We start from the raw sequence: 19420 nt of genomic DNA, 5'->3' as shown, positions 1-19420 counted from the left end.
ATTCAAGTTGTAGATTTAATGAAAACTTGTTCAGGGAGATCAAATTATATTTTGTTGTTAATTATAAGTGCTCTTCACATCTGTGAAATTAAAATTTTGAGATGAAAGTTGATTCTCCACAGCTACTGGCAGATGAGAACTTAGTGGGGTCTGTTAAGGTTGCAGGCCTCTGCAGCTGAGAAAGAAGTGTTACAACTCTTTATGCAGGCCATACCCTCCAGTGTTGCAGCAGACACTAGCAGCTCACCATCAATTTCTTCTTTCAGGTTCTTGCCTTGTGGATTTGAAGAATGAAATCCACAGGCCACAGTGAGAGTGTAACAGTAGGATTTATTAAAGAGTAGGAACAGAACTATAGCAGTACAAGAGGGGAGCTGACAGCAGGTTTTCTCTACGGGAGTGTGCTACCCTAGGGGTTTATGTAAGCTCTTAGGTCACTGAGATTGGTCCAAACTTATGCTAATTAGGGTCTAAAAACATGCTAATGCTATTGGGCCACATTTATACTAATTAGGTTTCAAAAAGTAATAATGCCATTGCTTAGTCCTTAATCCCATTCAGGTTTAACTTCCATTTTCTCCCTACTTCCTGAAGCCAGAGGGTGAAGCCATTGAATTGTGCATGCTCAGTAGGTTGACTAGAATGGTAATGCAGTTAAGTGGAGTGCACTTCTGCAGCAGGGATCCCACTGTGTGCAAGCTGGTCTGCCTCAGGTGACTGATCCAATCGACTTTCACAGGTTCACCTCTTTGCCTGCCACCTATGCTCTAACCCACCTGAGCTGCCCCTCCACTGCTCTGCCACTCCACCTGCCTCTACTTGACAGGGGCCAGTAGAATGGCTGTGAGGCTTGGGGACCAGGGAGCCATGTACATTGTATTGTGTGCTTTTTGAATAAATTTTCTTAAAACGTGATTGCTATAAAGAGTAGACACCATTTATCTTTTGTGAGTTGGGAATTCAAGCAGACTGCATCAAGGGGAGTTGAGCATTGTTCCCTGCCTCTGGTGTTAAAGGCCTCAGTTGGAAGGCAAAGCTGTTTTACCCCCACGTTTGTGCTTGAAGGCAGTCTGCTGATGATGTTGATGGGATTCTCAGACAAGTCTTCCATGTGTACTTGGCTTCCTCACACCATAGAAGCTGGGTTCTTGTATTAAGTATCCTTAGCCAGAGAAAAGGCACAGTGCCTTTACAACCTGGCCTTGAAAATCACACAGCATCGCTTCTACCACATCTTTTAGTCAAGGCAGCCATAAAGGTCCACACAGGTTCAAAGGAAAGGAAATAAGGTCTTCTACTCAAGGGATGTGTCAAAACAAACAGTATGGAACATTTATTGTTGTGAACATCTGTAGAAAATATAATCCCTCACCACACATTCACCTCACCCCCATGCTAAAACAAAAACTGTGATCAATATTGAACAGTCCTGCTAATTAAAATGAGAAGGTTAAAAAACAAGTTGAGCACAGATGATGATGTCATTCTAATATTTTGTGTAGTTATCTGTATCAATCCTGAAGGAATTCACAGACTTCCAGTACTACTAATGTTCCTATTGAAAACTTTGTTGAGAAGCTCGGAGAACACCTAACCTAGGGTCTTATACTCTGTTTAGTGACTGTACAGATGAAGAAAAGCTGGCAGTTTTAATAATCTAATTTATGAGAAAGCAGTAATTGTTTATACTTCATTATTTTGTTCCTGTCTTTACTTGTGTGTATAAAAATATATATATGCATTTATAATGCATATGTAATATATCACAGGAAAGATAATATATGTACATAAATGTCTGTATGCAAATATGTGTATGCACACTCATACAATTCTATACAATTTATTTTTAAGTGTACTATTTAAATAAACTGAAAGTTTATATCACATTTGGAAGACGGCAACCATAATGGCAAGGGAATGCATTTTGGAGCATTAGAATTATTGAAGCCTGAGCCGAATGGCCTGAATAGACATCTGTTAGAAATATTTGGAATGGAAGACAATAGTAGTAGGAGGAATACAAATTCAGTCATTAGGTGGGAATTTGGACTGAAATTCTATGTTCTTTTATATTTATTATTAAAATTAGTAAAGGCAAGTATTTAGTTCTTTTCCTAAAAATGTGCATTTTATTAGTTTGTAGGACTACCATAACAAGGTACTACAGACTTGATGGTTTAAACAACAGAAATTAATTATCTCACTGTTCTGAAGCCAAATGTTTGAGTTCCCAGTATAGGCAGGAATGATTTTTTCCTGATGTCTTTTTCCTAGAATTGTACCTGGTTTCCCTATGTTTCACATGGTCTTTCCCTGTGTGACTGTGTCAATTTCATAAGGATATCAGTCATAGTGAATTAAACACACCCTAATGACCTTTTTTGAAGGTAAATCACCTTTTTTTTTTTTTTTTTTTTTGTGGTGCTGGGAATTGAACCCTTGTGCATATGAGGCAAGCACTTTACCAATTGAGCTATATCCCCAGCCCCTAAAATCACCACTTTAAAGACCCTGTCTCGGGCTACAGTTGTAGCTCATTGGTAGAGCGCTTGCCTAGCATGTGTGAGGCACTGGGTTTAATCGTCAGCACCACATAAAAATAAATAAATAAAATAAAGGTTAAAAAAAAAATAAAGACTCTATCTCCAAATATAGTCAATTTACGAAGTACTTGGAATTAGTACTTCAACATATGAATGTTAGGGTAGACACAATTTAGGCCATGAAAACCATCAAATAATAGTTTAATAATTTCTATATACTAATTTAAATACACTTTATCCATAAATTGCTTTCACTACAGTTAGGAGATTTTTAAAATGATTTTTTTAGTTTAAATATTTAAGAAAGTCATTGGCTATTTCAGCTTGCATTTGAAGTTACTAGGAAATGTTTTTGCCTATCCTAAAGTATTTGAGTTATGATCATAATCTAGATAACTTTTAAAAAAGTAAGGTGGGGGTTGGTGTTGTGGCTCAGTGGTAGAGTGCTTGCCTAGTATGTATGAGGTGGTATGTTTGATTCTCAGCACCACATATAAATAAATGAATAAAATAAAGATCTATCAACATCTAAACAATATTAAAAAATGTCAAGTCCCTTTTTCTATTTCTCTATCATGGGGTAAATTTCAATTTTATTCTAGATAATACTACACAATGAAATATTTGTGAAAAGAATGATTCAAAAGCTGTGGCAAGAAACTTTGAAATTAAGTGGGTTAAACACATGGAGTTTCAAGGAACAAATTTTATTATAAACCTGACAACTATCCAAAATGTAACAAAATATGAAAGGTTACTGTTTGGTACACAGCAACAAAAGTACCAGAACTTGGGTCTTAAGAGATAAGCCTGCTTAAATTTAATGTTGACTTCTCTTTATAGTTTTGTTCCAGTTTCCAAGATATAATTAGTTTCATGTTCATTTCTATATATTTTTCTCTAATAAGTCTTAATGTTAGGTTATTAACAATTTCAATGTAACACCTTCATATTTTAACAAACTTCTGAAGATTATATTATCCTTCAACAATATGGTTGTCGGAATATTTTTAAAATTTAAATTTATGGCTCATTAATTTTAAGGTCTCTGCTTCCTTCTTTTGCCAGTTTTTATCCACCTTCTTTTCCATTTTGTTTTTGTAAAATACTGATAATTCTATTTCACTGTAATGAAAGAAAGAAGGAGAAACTGTGACTCTGTTTGAAATAGAAGTGTTCAAACAATACTCTGCATTTGTCTCTTCCTTCTTTCTATTTCAGTGATACTTCCAGCAATACAAGCCCTCTCTGCTTGTCTCTTGTATTACTTTATAGTGCTGTCATTGACCTTGCTGGTCATGTTGCTGTACTTACACATTGCCCAGGCTATTTGTAGAAAACATGAAGCTGATCATGTTGCCTCTTTGTTTAATAATTGATAATGGTCTCTAATAACTTCAGGATCAAATATCTATGTTCTAAAGTTGCTAAGAAGGCCCTGAAGGTATTGGCAATAACCTTTATTTCCAGCCCTCTCTTCTTCAACTTTGCATGTCTTGTCTAGGTCCCAGCCAAACTGAATTATTTGTGCTTCTCAAAATACATTACATTTTCTCATATCCCATTTCCTTTTGCCACATTATGCTTGGCTAGCATCTTTTATTCTTCCTAATGTCTCACTTCATCTTTCATTGGTCTCACTCATTTTGCATATGTTATTGAGTGACGGCTGTGTGCCTGACACTGCGCTAAGCAGTCAGGAAGGAACAAGACAGCAGCAACCCTTCCATTCTACTTGTTAAGTTAGTTGGTTGGCTTCTACAGTTGTGCTTTCCACTTGGTATTACCCTCTGCTACTTCTTAATTTACTGCAAGGAAAATATTTTGTGATTCATCTTTATCAGTCCAGTATAACATTACTTGGATATTGTATGACTCAATGAATGACACAATGAAATGAATAGGTGTGCCAGTTTTTGCTCAGTGTTATTTGTACTCCTGATACAAGGACTTGTATCTTATCTACTTATTTTTAAATTTATCTTTGAATTTTGAAATAATATTTCATTGAGATCCTCTGTATAAACACAGAATTAAGGGTGTTAATTCAAAGGAACTATTTAGAGGTTCAACAAGACAAGAGTCTTTAAGAAGAAAATGTCATTATTGATGGGTGTATTTATCAACCAGAGAAATGAAACCAGCAGGAAATATAAGAGGGCACTTTTTTTTTTTTTTTTAATTTCACATGGGTAGGATTTTTGTATTCATCAGGAATCCTCAACTATGCTTTTAATCCCTTTCAACTGATTGACTTGGCCTACCTGGATTATCTAGAATGATCGCCCTTATCTAAAAGAACTGATTATGAATTCCAGTCATATATAGAAAATACCTTCACAGGAACCACCTAGATTAATGTTTAGATATTTGGAGTCTGTAACCTAGCTGAGTTAGTATATCAAAACCCATCAAAACCACTTATAAACAATATTTGCTAGCACTTTAAAAGCTGTATTTCCCTGGCATGGTAAGCACTTTACATGCATTAATTCATTTAATCATCACAGCAATCTAATTTGAAGATATAATTCATATTCTACTGATGGGGAAACTGAAAAGAAAGATATTTTGTCTTCAATGTCTGAGGTTCTGTCTTCCAGGTGTTCTATCCTGTTGGTTATGCTTTCTATGGAATTAGACCAGAGACCCTGCATCTTATAGAAGAAAAAGTAGGTCCAAATCTTCAACATGTTGGCTTAGGATCAGATTTCCTTAACATGACTCCCATAGCATAAGAAATAAAAGCAAGAATCTGGGATAGATTAAAACTAAAACTCTTTGTCTCAGCAAAGGAAACTATCAGCAATATGAAGAGAGAGCTAAAGAGTGGGAGAAAATCTTTGCCACTCATACTTCAGATAGAGCACTAATTTCCAGAATCTATAAAGAACTCAAAAAACTCTACACCAAGAATACAAATAACCCAGTCAACAAATGGGCTAAGGAAATGAACAGACACTTCACAGAAGAAGATCTATAAGCAATCAACAGATATATGAAAAAATGTTGAACATCTCTAGTAATAAGAAAAATGCAAATCAAAACTACCCTAAGATTCCATCTCACCCCAATTAGAATGGTGATTATCAAAAACACAAGCAACAATAGGTGTTGGCGAGGATGTGGGGAAAAAGGTACACTCATACATTGCTGGTGGGGTTGCAAATTAGTACAGCCACTCTGGAAAGCAGTATGGAGATTCCTTAGAAAACTTGGAATGGAACCACCATTTGATCCAGCTATCCCACTCCTTGGCCTATACCCAAAGGCCTTAAAATCAGCATACTACAGTGATGCATCCACATCAATGTTCATTGCTGCTCAATTCACAATAGCCAGATTGTGGAACCAACCTAGATGCCCCTCAATCAATGAATGGATAAAGAAACAGTGGTATATCTATACAATGGAATATTACTCAGCCATAAAGAATAATAAAATTATGGCATTTGCAGGAAATGGATGAAATTGGAGAATATCATGCTAAGTGAGATAAGCCAATCTCAGAAAACCAAAGGACAAATGATCTCGCTGATAAGCAGATGATGATACATAATAGGGGGTGAGAGAGAGGCAAGAATGGAGGAAGGTGGGACTGTATAGAGGGAAAAGAGGAGTGGGAGGGGTGAGGGGGAGGAAAAAATAACAGAATGAATCAAACACCATTACCCTATGTAAACGTATGATTACACAAATGGTATGCCTGTACTTCATGTACAGAGAAACAAGTTTTGCCCAATTTGTTTACAATAAAAATGAATAAATAAATAAATAAATAAATAACATAACATAACAAAAAGCAGGGTCAAGGTCAGAACCCAGGCTTGTCTAAATATGAATATACCTTCTTTTAGCCAATAAAAAAAATGAAAGAAAGAAAAGAAAGATAAATTCAATTTGAGAGTTTACTCCAATAGACGATGGGTTCAAAAGCAAAATTCATCCCTGGATATTTGTTCTAAACATATTAGTTAACAGGAAATTGTTCCACTATATGCACTAAAAGGGTATTGAAAACATTTTCAACTTGAGAGTAATACATACATTCAGTCAAATATGAGTCTAACATATCATGATGAATTAATCTTATAGTCTTACACGTTGCTTTACATTTGTTCCAGTAGGGCTTGATTATTTATTATGCATACAAAGAGGCGCCCTGACACAGAAATTTGTATCCTTACTGTTAAGCATGTTGGAAACCAAGATGAGGATGAATGTTATTGTATGCTCCCCATGAATCAGAGTAAATGGTCGAATCAGGCTGAAATACACATCACAAAATAAACAATTTGAGCAGAAGACTTGCCAACAATTTCCAAATGACCACTGACTGGTGATGGGTACTATCTGTAATACTAAAAAAATCCATATTTCTGTCTGTAGGAATTTGATCTGCAGTCCAGGGACAAATTATTTTGTTGAAGAATCAATTGAAGAAAGTAACACACATGGACAAATTGTTCAATTGATACAAAAGATCTATGTTCCACAAAATCATGTATTTTTTCATTTGTATTCACTAATGGCCTTAAGTACATAGAATAGTTATGGGTAAGAAAAATAATAGCAACCAATTATAAATAAGTTTGAAGATATGTGTTTTCCCAAACGGAATGCCTTTCTTTGCCATTGATAAATATATCAAGTTTTATCCTGACACTTGCCATTCATTCTCTAGTGGAACAATAGGAAAATAGTTGTAAGTCATTCTGAAGGAAGAATTTGGAACACCCAACATTTTTATAGTGAGGCAAAGCTATATTATGTGCTGACACAGTTTTCCAAGGATAAAGAATTCAAATATAAAAATATTACTGAATGGAAATAATTGAAAGGATAACTATTTAATTTACCCTATTCTTTCAGACTTCCTGATATATTTAAATGAAACTCGGAATGAGGTATGCTCAGTGGGTTGGGGACCATAGGTAAACTGATTAATTCCAGGTTTGCTACTCCCAAGTTGTGTTGAGTAGCAACATAACAGTGGACGACGGGAATAAAAGCATTATGTCATAGAATTTCTCTGAGGTAAAAACAATACAATTACTTCATATGCTTAGTTAGGAATGTGTTCATCATGAAATACTACTTCAGTGTTTGTGAAATGAGTTATTCTTTTGTTGGTTAAGTTTCTAAATTATGTGTTAAATATATGGCTCTTGGATATTTGTAAAGGGATATGGAAAATGAACACTATCATGTTGACTTTTTTTTTCTTTTAAGACTACAAATTGCTCATTAGTAGTAAACTATACTGGTGATTGTCATTCTGACTAAATGTATCAAATACAAATAAATCAAACAAAATGTAAAAAAGTATCCAATACATACTACACATGAATTAACTGTACTCCAGGCACTTTCCATAATTTGAATGCTTTCCTTTTGCATGAAACAGAAAAAATGCTTCTCCTAATAAATCTTTGGCAGATTTGTGAAATTCGTTAAAATATAAAATATATCAAGTACTTTTTTTAGTGCTTTAAAGTTGAATTAGATAAAAATTAGAAAAAATAAATAAAAGAATTCCAGCAATTACATAAAATAGCTGTACTATAGCAAACTGGAGAGGAGTCAAACATCAATGCTTAGATTTTGCATCTCCTTTTCTTATGAATCTTGAAAGAAACATTGTGGAGAATACAGCAATAGTGGGGAGTCATTTCATGTAATAGCATATTTTTTGTGGTATAATAAAAGATTACATGAGACTACTCAGTTAAAAATACAGAAGTGATTTTTATTCTTCTATAAGATTTGCAGATTTCTGACTGAGTGTTCCCTAGAAGGTCTGATCACTATTGGTGTTCAGATATTTATAGCTACCTAGAAATAAATAAGACTAGTGTTTAGAATCCAATCTAAGGCTAAGTAATTTTTGTGACTATTCAATGTTTTTTCCTTGATTTTAACCCTTATTTTATAATCTCATAATTAAATGCAGTTTCAGGTCTAAATCTTTTTTTTTTTTTTGTCCTTACTAGCTGATGGCTGTTGCATTCGACTTCCTCTAGGGTGCAGTTCCTGCACTTCTGCATGTGTCCTTGTTCTGATTATTGACACCAATCTTTGCAAAAGGGCCCCAAATGTATAGAAAGAAAGGAGAACTTTTAATTTTTAGTCAGCCTTGCTGTGACGTTCCCTAGTAAAGAGGCTCGAATGGAATTTTGTGCACTTCATGCAATACATTTACAACCCAAATTCTTTTCACAGAAGAGCAAATTTAGCATATAAATTTGTAGGTTGGTGCCTCTAATGGTTATTTGCATTTGTGGTTGGAAGTAATGGTGAAAAATGTATCGATTTTTCAACCCGTGGATGTTGCAAATCTACTTGAATGTGCAATGTCTTGACACTGGCTCCTGTTTTATAAGTTACATAATGTAATAATTCCTGCTGTTCCATAAATTTACATTTTTAAAGTTTAGAACTAAATGCAGCTCTCTGTGCATTAATAGAACTAGCTTTGTAAGTAAAATTAAATAAGGAATTAATTAAAATTTGGAATTTTTAAAAAATTTTAATCTCTGTTTTTCACAAAGGCTGTTTTTGGTGGCATAAGAGTTCAATCTGAATAGTGAGCCAGTTGAATTTGATAATTTGAAAAGTACAAAAGTCGTCATCACCTCAAGGAATTATTCCTACAATTTTAACTGTGTCTAAGCATGCCACTATACTTTAGACACCTAGCTGAAAAGTTAAAAGCCCCTGGTAGTATGCAAATTCATTCATTTAGGGTTAGTCTAAATAAAAGAATATCATCACATTAACAGTTTTAGAGTAATCACCTACATTAGTCCCTTACAATACCTATGCAAAAGTGTTCTTTTTGTGTGTGTGTGTGTTGCGGGGAGGCCCTCAGAAAATGAAATTTAACCTGTTATCAGAAAACAGTTTTCCTAAAGGAATTCAAGAAGGTTCACTATTTTGGGGCCAATGGCCTTATTCCACACATCTGTTCACCTCATTTGTTTTAATGACTGTATCTCAACATTTGTTTCGTTTTTTTCTATTTGTATAAGTCAGGAAATATCAAATATGATGAAACCTTCTATTGGACACTCAATTAGAAATCTATAGACATTATGACACAGTAGAAATTATTTCTAAATATGAGAATAGTCTTTGTTATATAACTTACATGACAAAGAATATGCTTTTACATGAAATGACTCCCCACTCTTGCTGTATTCTCCAGAATGTTTCTTTCAAGATTAATAGTAAACAGGGATGCAAAACCTAACCATCAAGGTTTTATTACTTTTCTCCAATTTACTATAAGAATGCCATTTTATTATTTTTGCTTTCTTTGATTTATAAAGTAAATCATGAAGAAAACAACATATTTTATATTTAAATAAATTTGACAAAAATGCAAATCTTGAAATATAAAAATAATAAAGAAGATAGTAAAATCTCCTGTTGTCAAATAGGAGATTTATGTCTTATAATTTTGGTATATTTACTTTTAGTAATAGAAAGTCATATAGATTTTTTTAGCATTTATTAGAAAACTATTATTTTTGTTTTATGTAGTAATTAGCCATTAATTTTCTAATTATTCTGGCAAGTTATTTTCCAAAAATTTTCTGCCATTAACTATTTAGTGTAACATGACTTCAAATATAATATTAGTTATTTTATTTGGCATTCAGTTTACAACTTAACTATGGCTAATGTAGTTGTGCCCCATTTCTCATCTGTTATTTTTAATGCTTTAATTATTCTTTGAAAAATAATTTTCCAATGTATTTAGCCTTTGAAAAGTCAGTAATTTATATTATGTATTGATTTTATGTATTTTTAAGTTACTGCTTTTCTATGAGTTTTATTTTTTCCCTTCTTGTTTTTTTTCCCCTCTCCTGGTGGTTTTTTGTTTTGTTTTATTTTTTCTTTTCCTACCAAAGTTAATGATTTAGCAATACTTTTTCTACATTTCAGGTTTTGAAGCCTTAGCTACCTTTGTCCAATAATTTGAGATTATTAGACTTTATTGAAAGACAAGGTTTGGAATGAACTGTGGTTATTTTAAAATGGTGTAGTTTATAAGCAGTATTCTTAATCTGGAGAGACATTTTACATTCCTTTTTTAAAAAGATCAATATATTCAGCAAACTATATTAATTTATTATAGTTTTTTTTTAAAAAATTGTCTACTTTGAATGTATTGGATATAACTTTCCTATGTTCATGTATGAATATAGAAGCAATGTAACCACATCATGTACAACACAAAAATGGGAAGTTATACTCCATGTACATATATGTCAAAATACATTCTATTGTCATGTATAACTAAAAGGAACAAATAAAAAATTTAAAAATGTTTGCTTTAGTCCTACAAATGTGAATAAAATACATTAAGTTCTAATGTATTTAAAATATATTCCTTGCATTTCTAATGAGGAAGTAAGAGACTTATAATTGATCATAGATAGGAATCTTATTTTATCTACAGTGAGTCTTTGTGTGTGTGTGGCCAGGGGGTGCTCTGCCCATGCCTTATACCTCCAGATCTCTATTTTTTATTTATTTAGTTTTAATTTTTGAGATAGAGTCTTTCTAAGTTTCTAAGGCTGTCTTTGAAATTAGGGTTCTTCTACCTCAGCCTCCAAAGTTGCTGGGATTATAGGCATGCACCACCATGCTAGCCATCATTTTATCTACATTTATTTTATTATGTAAGAAACTAGCAATACTTTTTCATGTGTCAGGAATATTTGAATTTTTCATTTTCTTAAATAGGGATTTGTAAGATGTTGTATCAGGAATATCAAATAAATATTATCAATATAGGTTTCCCTGTTTTTCACTGACATTTGTGTTCTTTTGTAAATTGCCTTATGGTAACAAAGTTTTGTAATATTTACTCAAAAAAGCACATGCTTAATTAAACTCCACTACTGAGGTCTTTTTTTTTTTTTTTTAACAAACTTTCCTTTTCATCATCAATATTTATTTTAATGTTAAATGTTTTTCCCTTTATTTAGTAATATCTGTCATTCTTCAAAAAATTATGCATTTGTGGGAAGACAAAATAAAAAGTAATACCTAGGGACTTAGATGCTAACCAAATTGCTGTACAAAGTAGTTTGCATCATTTCATTATAATGCAAGGTTTTGATTTCTTTTTGAAATGTGAACATGGGGTTTGAAGGATATATTTTGCTAGAATATGGTTATATGGTTTTTACATAACCATCCATTTCTTTATTGATCCTCAGAAATTGTCTCCTCTCAGTGACATATTACTAAGGCTTTTTAAACTTTTTTTCTTTCTTTTTTAAAGGACAGCCTACAAATATTCTTTGTTTTGAAAAAATTGTTTGTCCTTTAAATTGCACCATTAACTCATTTTTTGAAGTTTTAATTTATCTATTACTTATTGTCCTTTTATTTATTTTAGTAATTTTTGTGTTTTGTGATAAATAAAACTTGAAGAAATTAAAACATGAATGTAATTTAATTCCTCCAAAATTTGAAATCTTAGTAATTTACATGGCACTCCCAAGAAACCATTTTTCGACAGGCCCATTAATTGTCACTTTCATCGCATAACAAGTAAAGGGTTGTATTCTATCATTTGCTTATTTTTTTTAACTTAACTACTTTTGAATGCAGTTTCAGTTTTCAGTATTTTTATCATAAAAGTTAAATAGTGAAACTATAAGTACATTGTTTAAGCGTATAGCATGTTTTTTTTTTCAATTCCTCCTTGTTTAGCTAACAGCATTTTCTCCTGCTCAACTTTTCTCTTTTCCTTTTTTGAAATAACATAGATTCATTTTACCTTGTAGAGATATACATAAAACCTTTCATCTAATCTTGTCAGAGTTTATTGCCCCAATACTTGAGATGTATTCCTCACAAAATAAAAGCTTCATTGGTAACTTGGGGGAAGGAGGGATTTTTTTTTTCTTCCTTATCCACAATAAAATACTATTTCTTGGTACATGGCAATAGTTCTAAACATTTAATGAATAAATGATTGTTTTCCCAGGGGAATGAATTGATAATATTCTTCTCAGTCTGTTTCTTCACTAGTAGGAATGAAGGCAATAGTGAGAATTAGAAATATAACATTGTTTTCTACTCCCAACTTGTGTGGAATTGTTTATTCCAAGGGTCATGCAAAGAATAAGTAGAGAACATTACATTTAAAAGAACAAAACAAAACACATATTTGCTTTAGGGAGACAAAGAGGAAATTATGACTCCTCCTGCTTGACACATACTGGTCATTAATTTCTGTCTCTTGAGTGACCAGAAGATAGTTTCAAATTCATCTTAGTTTTTATTGGATTTCTATTGTATAAATCAGATTTTAGTCCTGAGCAAATGAATAATTCAGCAAGTATTTGAAGGAGGAAACTGAAGAGCACAGGGTTCATTTCTTACACTTCTTTTTCCTTGAGATCATGGCTCCATACTCTCTGGATGACCTGCATCTCCCTGTGTTAGTCAGCTTTCTATGGATATGACAAAAAACTTGAAAACTGATCTTAGAGGAGGGAAGATTTATTTTGGCCCAGAGTTCAGAGGTTTCAATCCATGCTACTGACTGCATTGTTTCTGAGGTGAGGTGGAACATCATGGCAGAAGGGTATGTCAAGCAAAGCTGCTCACCTCATGGTGGCTGGGGAGCACAAAGTGGGTGGGTTGGAAATGGGATATAATACTCCTTCAGGACATGCCCCTATGACCTACTCCTTCAATTACATTCCAGTCTTCACAGTTTCTACCACCTCCCAATAATGCCATCAAATTGTGGATTCTTCAGTTAATTAATCCATTGAGAAAGTCAAAACCTTCATTATCTCATGACTTCTCAATGGCCCCACCTCTGAACATTGCTGCACTGGGGATCAAGACTGCAGCACATAAGACTTTGGAGGACATGCCAGATCCAAAACAGTACATCCCTATTATAACTTTGTCTTCTCTTTCATTAACTGATACTCTCATCTTTCTCATTTGCCTCTTTCTCCATTGATAAGGGATTGAATTTATGTTCCTTCTATTTAGTTCTTGAAATAAGTACTTACATCAATGAATATCAGCCTTTTCTATTCAATTCTCTTATCACTTCCAGGTCTATCAGTTTTCATTTCTCTGCTGTATTTTAATTTTCATTGTCAAATTCCTCCCTTAGGTTATCTGTTTTCATAAAATGCTATGTTAATTTAACACTGAGAAGCAAGGAAATAATGCAGCCACACACTTAAATGTCTGTGATTGAAGTAAATAGCGTACACCAATATGACCAGTAATCATCAGATTTTGAATGAAGCAATGCATGTGTCACTGATCATGATGCGTATCTGTTTTTTACATAGTGATTTATGGACTGAAGAGGTAGCAGAGAAGATTGTACTTTATATAATTATACACAGTTGACACACCATGCTAGCTGAAATTCAAGTCATATGTTTTTGGTAATTGGTGTTATTTAACTAAACCATTTAACAGAAATTTTTGTATATTAGAATCATGTAAAATGAGGATTGAATATATGTATATTCAATTTCATCAGTTATCAGTAACATGCAAATTAAAGTTAAAATGTGATATCACTATGCACTTAATGGCTCTGGAAAGCAGAATTCTGAAATATGACTCTGTCCCTGCCTATCAACTAGCAATGTGAAGTCTCCTGCTATAGGAAGGAAGCAAATTCTGCTTACAACCTGTATGAGCTTGAAGGTGGATTCATTCTATAACTTTTCATGAGTACTCTGCCTTGCCCAAACCCTGACATTGGACTAGTAAGACTCTAAGCACAGAAACCAGTTGAGTCAACCATATTTCTTACCTACAGATCTTTAAGATATTAAATGAGTGCTGTTAAACTGCTAAGTTTGTGTGAATTTGTTATATTCCAATACATGATTCATAGAATATTAAAATTTTAATAGGTAAAATGTCACAAAACTAAGTGTTGTTGTAAATGTGGAAAAATTCAAACCCTCTCTTTTTGTGTTGTAAATTAGTACAGTTTGTTCAGAAAATTGGCATTGTCTTCTAATGCAAAACATAATCCATGTGAACATACCCTAAGAATAATTATGATGTAAGGAGTTTTTCCAGTATAAACCTGTTTGCATACTGACCCAAAAAGTACAAGAATGTTTATAGACATTTGAAATAGCCCCAATTTTGAAATAACTCATGTCTATTAACTTTAAAATATAAATAGACTTGCGGTATATTCATCCATGGAATTGCATAACTTTTAGAATGAACCAATTATTGCTATATATGAATAAATCTTATAAACATACATTGAATATAATGTCACCCATGTAAGAATACATGTTGATTTATGATCCCATTTGTATAATGGTCACAAATAGGAACAACTACTTTGTGGTAATATTAGTGATACTGATGGTTAAGTTTGGAGCTTTAGTGGTGTTTGGAAAGGGATGACTGGTTTAGCGGGCTGGCAATGCATGAGTTGTTGATCTCAGCGCTGTTGAGACAGGTGTGTTGCTGTGAAGATTCATTTAACTACATATACATGACTTGTGCACTTTCTATTCTTTGGTGAAAACTTTTGTTTAAAGGACTTTAAAATGTTGGCAGTACTTCATTCATTGTGGACTTAAAGAAACATTACCCAAGGTCATATAGCTATTGAGGGGAAAGACAGCATGGAAAATGATAATTAAGGATAACAATGACAATTAACGTTTTATTTGAAATATTTGTTTTATTTGACTAAAAGAGAAAAGGGAAAAGGGGTAAGGGCGAATAGTTGATACGTAATGCTGACATTCACAATTTTTTTTTTTAAAAACTACAGTTTGCAGGGAGGATTCATACCACTCTGTAGTTTCATGTGCTGCTGTAGTTCTCACTCCGATGGAACCAGCAATAGAAATGAAGAAAAGAGAAGAACCAAAATTTTCTGAGACTTCCAAACAGTGAGTTGTTTATTTAATTTCTCAGGACTTGCAAAGTCAATTATGTAACCAAGCAGAAGAACCTTGATCTGAAACAATCATTTAAAAGGATTGTGTTCATATTAGATTATGGGTAGAACAGAAATGAATTTTGCACATTTAAAAAATTAACCTATTCTATGTTATTGTGATAAATATCCACACTTTCCTAACTTTGCGTGTTTGAACCATGTATCATTTAAGTTTGATTTTGTTACCTTATCTTGTGGACATGAGTAAGTAGGCTGAACAGTTTACTTAAAATTGATTGCATATGCACTGTTGGATTGCATATTTATATGTGTAGTGTTCAGTGTTCTAAAATGAAATCAGTTTTCAATATAAACTGCTTAACCTGAATTATTTTGCATTTTTATAAAGAATGTAAGTGACTATTTATAAATATTTTCATTATCACAAACCAAAACTACACTATTTAAATATATGGAGTCTTAGGAAATTTGGGATATCACCTGAAAAAAAGCACAGAAGGTTTCCAGGCTGCTGGTACTATTGTATTTCTTGATCTGGGTACTGGTTGCCACAGGTGTGTACCTTTTGTGAAAACTTACAAGCTGCAGGCTTATGATATATACATGCATTTTTGTGTATCTGTTCAATAAAATATTTTCAATGGCAATGTATAATGTACATTTTTGTCATTTAAAGAATTCAGATGTTTACTTAAATTTATATTTGGTCTTACATTAAATAAATCATAAACTTTTATTCTTTTAATGACCAAAAGAGTATTGAATTATGGTAAAAAATAAAATATACATTTATATCAAATATTCAATAAACTATAATTATTTCTGGTTAAACACTAAATAAATAAAAAGGAAAAATCCCCTGCTGATTTCCCAGGGAAAACTGTCGCATGCCTGCGTTAAGGTCTCAGATTAGAGAATATGGGATGTCCAGTGCTGCTGATGATCCGTGGCTGACTCCTACATGAATAGGCAGGAGATACCTTAATGCATGCACTATTTTCCCTACTGGATTACCCTATATCATAGTTGTTTGCTTCTTGCATGTCTTCCTGCTGGATAATAAGCTTCTAAAAAGAGTTTCCTGGAACAGGATAGTGTGTGATACTCTTTGTGAAGTCAATTAGAAAAATCCCTTAATGTTATATTCTGTATTATTGAATTCAAATGGAGCAATGCGTATATTTGATTGCTGAAGATATTCACTATTAATATTCTCATTATAGAGGAAACAATTACTAACCAATTCAGAAAGTAATGATTGTAATTCAGTTTTAATATAATCTAAAAGTGAAAACAATATAACTGCTCTTAATATAGTTTTATTTTTAGGTTCCAAGAGCCATATTTTTTTTGTCTAATAGGAGGAAAATTACATCTCATATATGCCAAGTGAATTATACTAGAAAGCTCAAATGTATTTTCCTGCAATATGTTTGAGTTTACATAAGGTACTTATGTAGTTGTAACTTGGATCTTAAATTCTTTTAAATTTTTTTCAAGGACTCTGATCAAACTGGTGAGTGATGTTATTACATGTATTTTTTTCCCAGTCTTTTGCTACTTGGTAAAATGTTATTCCTACTCTGAGATATGTATTAGACCAGCATTTACTATCCTTTTTGTTCTATTAGTCTATTTCAGTTCAATTCCTCTAGGTTTTTGGAATCTACATTCTCATTTAAGCATTCTCCCTCAGCAATAGTATTAATTTTATTTAGTATTAATATAATAATATTAATTTTAATTATTTATTAATTATATTTATAATAGATTATTAACCCTTGGTGTTTTGAGTCAGAGAGACCTTTATTAAAATCTCAGTTTTGCTACATGTTAGAAAGGAATTGTTGGTGTTTTTCTAAACTCTCTGTGATTTATTTTCCCCATCTGTTAATTGAGTTGATATCACTACCCTCACTGTGAGAATCACATGAGGTGATGTTAGTGAAGGACCAGAAATCCAGCAATCTGGATTTCTAGTTCTGTTGCCTCTGTCACAGCTTCAACTGTCGACATTCTAGAGGATTCTAGGCCTATCTTCCTCCCGCTTAGGTTCTTCTGAATGTAAATCTACTATTTAAATTGTTGAACAGACTTGACCAACAAAGGGTCCTACCAGAACCTCCTGTCTAAAAGTCAATTATTGATCAATTCTAGCCTCCTTAAAATCTTGATTCTTTTTGATTTTCATACTTATGTAAAGCTACTATCATTTTTTCCTTATAATCATAATATATTTCCTTTCTCATACCTCACATTCTGTCAGTTAACAATTCTTGATTCATGTCTCCATTATATTTTTCTTACCATTTGAACTGACCTGGAAGGCATGAATATCCCATGTTTTAATTTTTCTCATATTTATCTTCAATTGTGATCTTAAGGAAGCTATTCAAATATTTTCTGCTATGCATTTTCAGTTGTGATCTTATTGAATTCATCTATCAAATGGAGATTATATGCCTTATATACCACATACTGTCATTTTGAGAATTAAATGATGGGTGTGAGTATATGGGGAAAAACACAATATAAAATCAAAATTGTCAACTGAAAATCAACTTAGAATTAAAAAATAAAAATTAAATGAAAGTGAACCCAAAGCAAACTGGCTTCAGAAAATGAGGGGGAGTGGTTGTTATTGTCTCATGGTTATAGGGACAAAGAGGGGTTGGATATGATCAACATACATTATATGCCTGTATGAATATGCCACAATAAAAACCACTATTCTGTATAGTTAAAATGTACAAATGAGAAACAAGTATAGAGGTAGAAATTTGTTTAGAGTTGGGTCTGGGCCTTAACAAAATTGTCTAAGATCCTTCTTCCTGTCTCCATCTCTTTGGTTTCCTCTCCTATCCAGAGTTCCCATTTTTCTTAAGTTCCTCAAATGGTGACATTACTTCCTTCAGCAGCAACTGAGATAGATGTTTATCATTTCAACAAACCAAGTGGGAGTAGATGGTTTCTCAAATAAAAACAGTATGGTCCCTTGAGTGTCATTGGTGTTGATTGCATAGATTGTTTGATTTCATTTTTCTGAAATCGTCCCTGTACTCAAAAGTATTTGATGAAATGTCTAGAACCAGGTTTCCTGGAAGCCAGGTGATATTGAAAGGGGGAGGTGATTCCACACTTGAGATATTAATGGTTTTGATAAAAGAAGGTAGAGGTAGATGATGGGAGTCAAAATAATGGATGATCAATACATGTAGCAATATCATCACCATTCTTTTTTTTTTTTATTATTGTAAACAAATGGGATACATGTTGTTTCTCTGTTTGTACATGGCGTAAAGGCATACCACTTGTGTAATCATAAATTTACATAGGGTAATGTTGTTTGATTCATTTTGTTATTTTTTTCCCCTTCCTCCCCACCCCTCCCACCCCTCTTTTCCCTCTATACAGTCCTTCCGTCCTCCATTCTTGCCCCCCTCCCTAACCCTAACTCTAACCCTAACACTAACCCCTCCCACCCCCCATTATGTGTCATTATCCACTTATTAGTGATATCATTCTTCCTTTGGTTTTTTAAGATTGGCTTATCTCACTTAGCATGATATTCTCCAGTTTCATCCATTTGCCTGCAAATGCCATAATTTTATCATTCTTTAAGGCTGAGTAATATTCCATTGTATATATATATACCACATTTTCTTTATCCATTCATCTATTGAAGGACATCTAGGTTGGTTCCACAATCTGGCTATTGTGAACTGAGCAGCTATGAACATTGATGTGGCTGTATCTCTGTAATATGCTGATTTTAAGTCCTTTGGGTATAGGCCAAGGAGTGGGATAGCTGGGTCAAATGGTGGTTCCATTCCAAGTTTTCTAAGGAGTCTCCACACTTCTTTCCAGAGTGGCTGCACTAATTTGCAGCTCCACCAGCAATGTAAGAGTGTACCTTTCTCCCCACATCCTC

The 19420-nt window shown here is 33.1% G+C and overlaps 1 protein-coding gene across 1 annotated transcript in view; it reads left to right on the top strand.

Moving 5' to 3' along the window:
• Positions 1 to 19420, top strand: part of Ccser1 (coiled-coil serine rich protein 1) — a 1248518-nt gene that overhangs the window by 266475 nt on the left and 962623 nt on the right. Inside the window, 1 exon segment of the mRNA XM_047566362.1 lies at positions 15358 to 15478. Within this exon segment, the coding sequence (XP_047422318.1) occupies positions 15358 to 15478 (121 nt within the window).

Source organism: Sciurus carolinensis, chromosome 10 (genome assembly GCF_902686445.1).
Source record: "Sciurus carolinensis chromosome 10, mSciCar1.2, whole genome shotgun sequence".
Taxonomy (NCBI): domain Eukaryota; kingdom Metazoa; phylum Chordata; class Mammalia; order Rodentia; family Sciuridae; genus Sciurus; species Sciurus carolinensis.
This window is presented reverse-complemented; position numbering and strand designations above follow the sequence as displayed.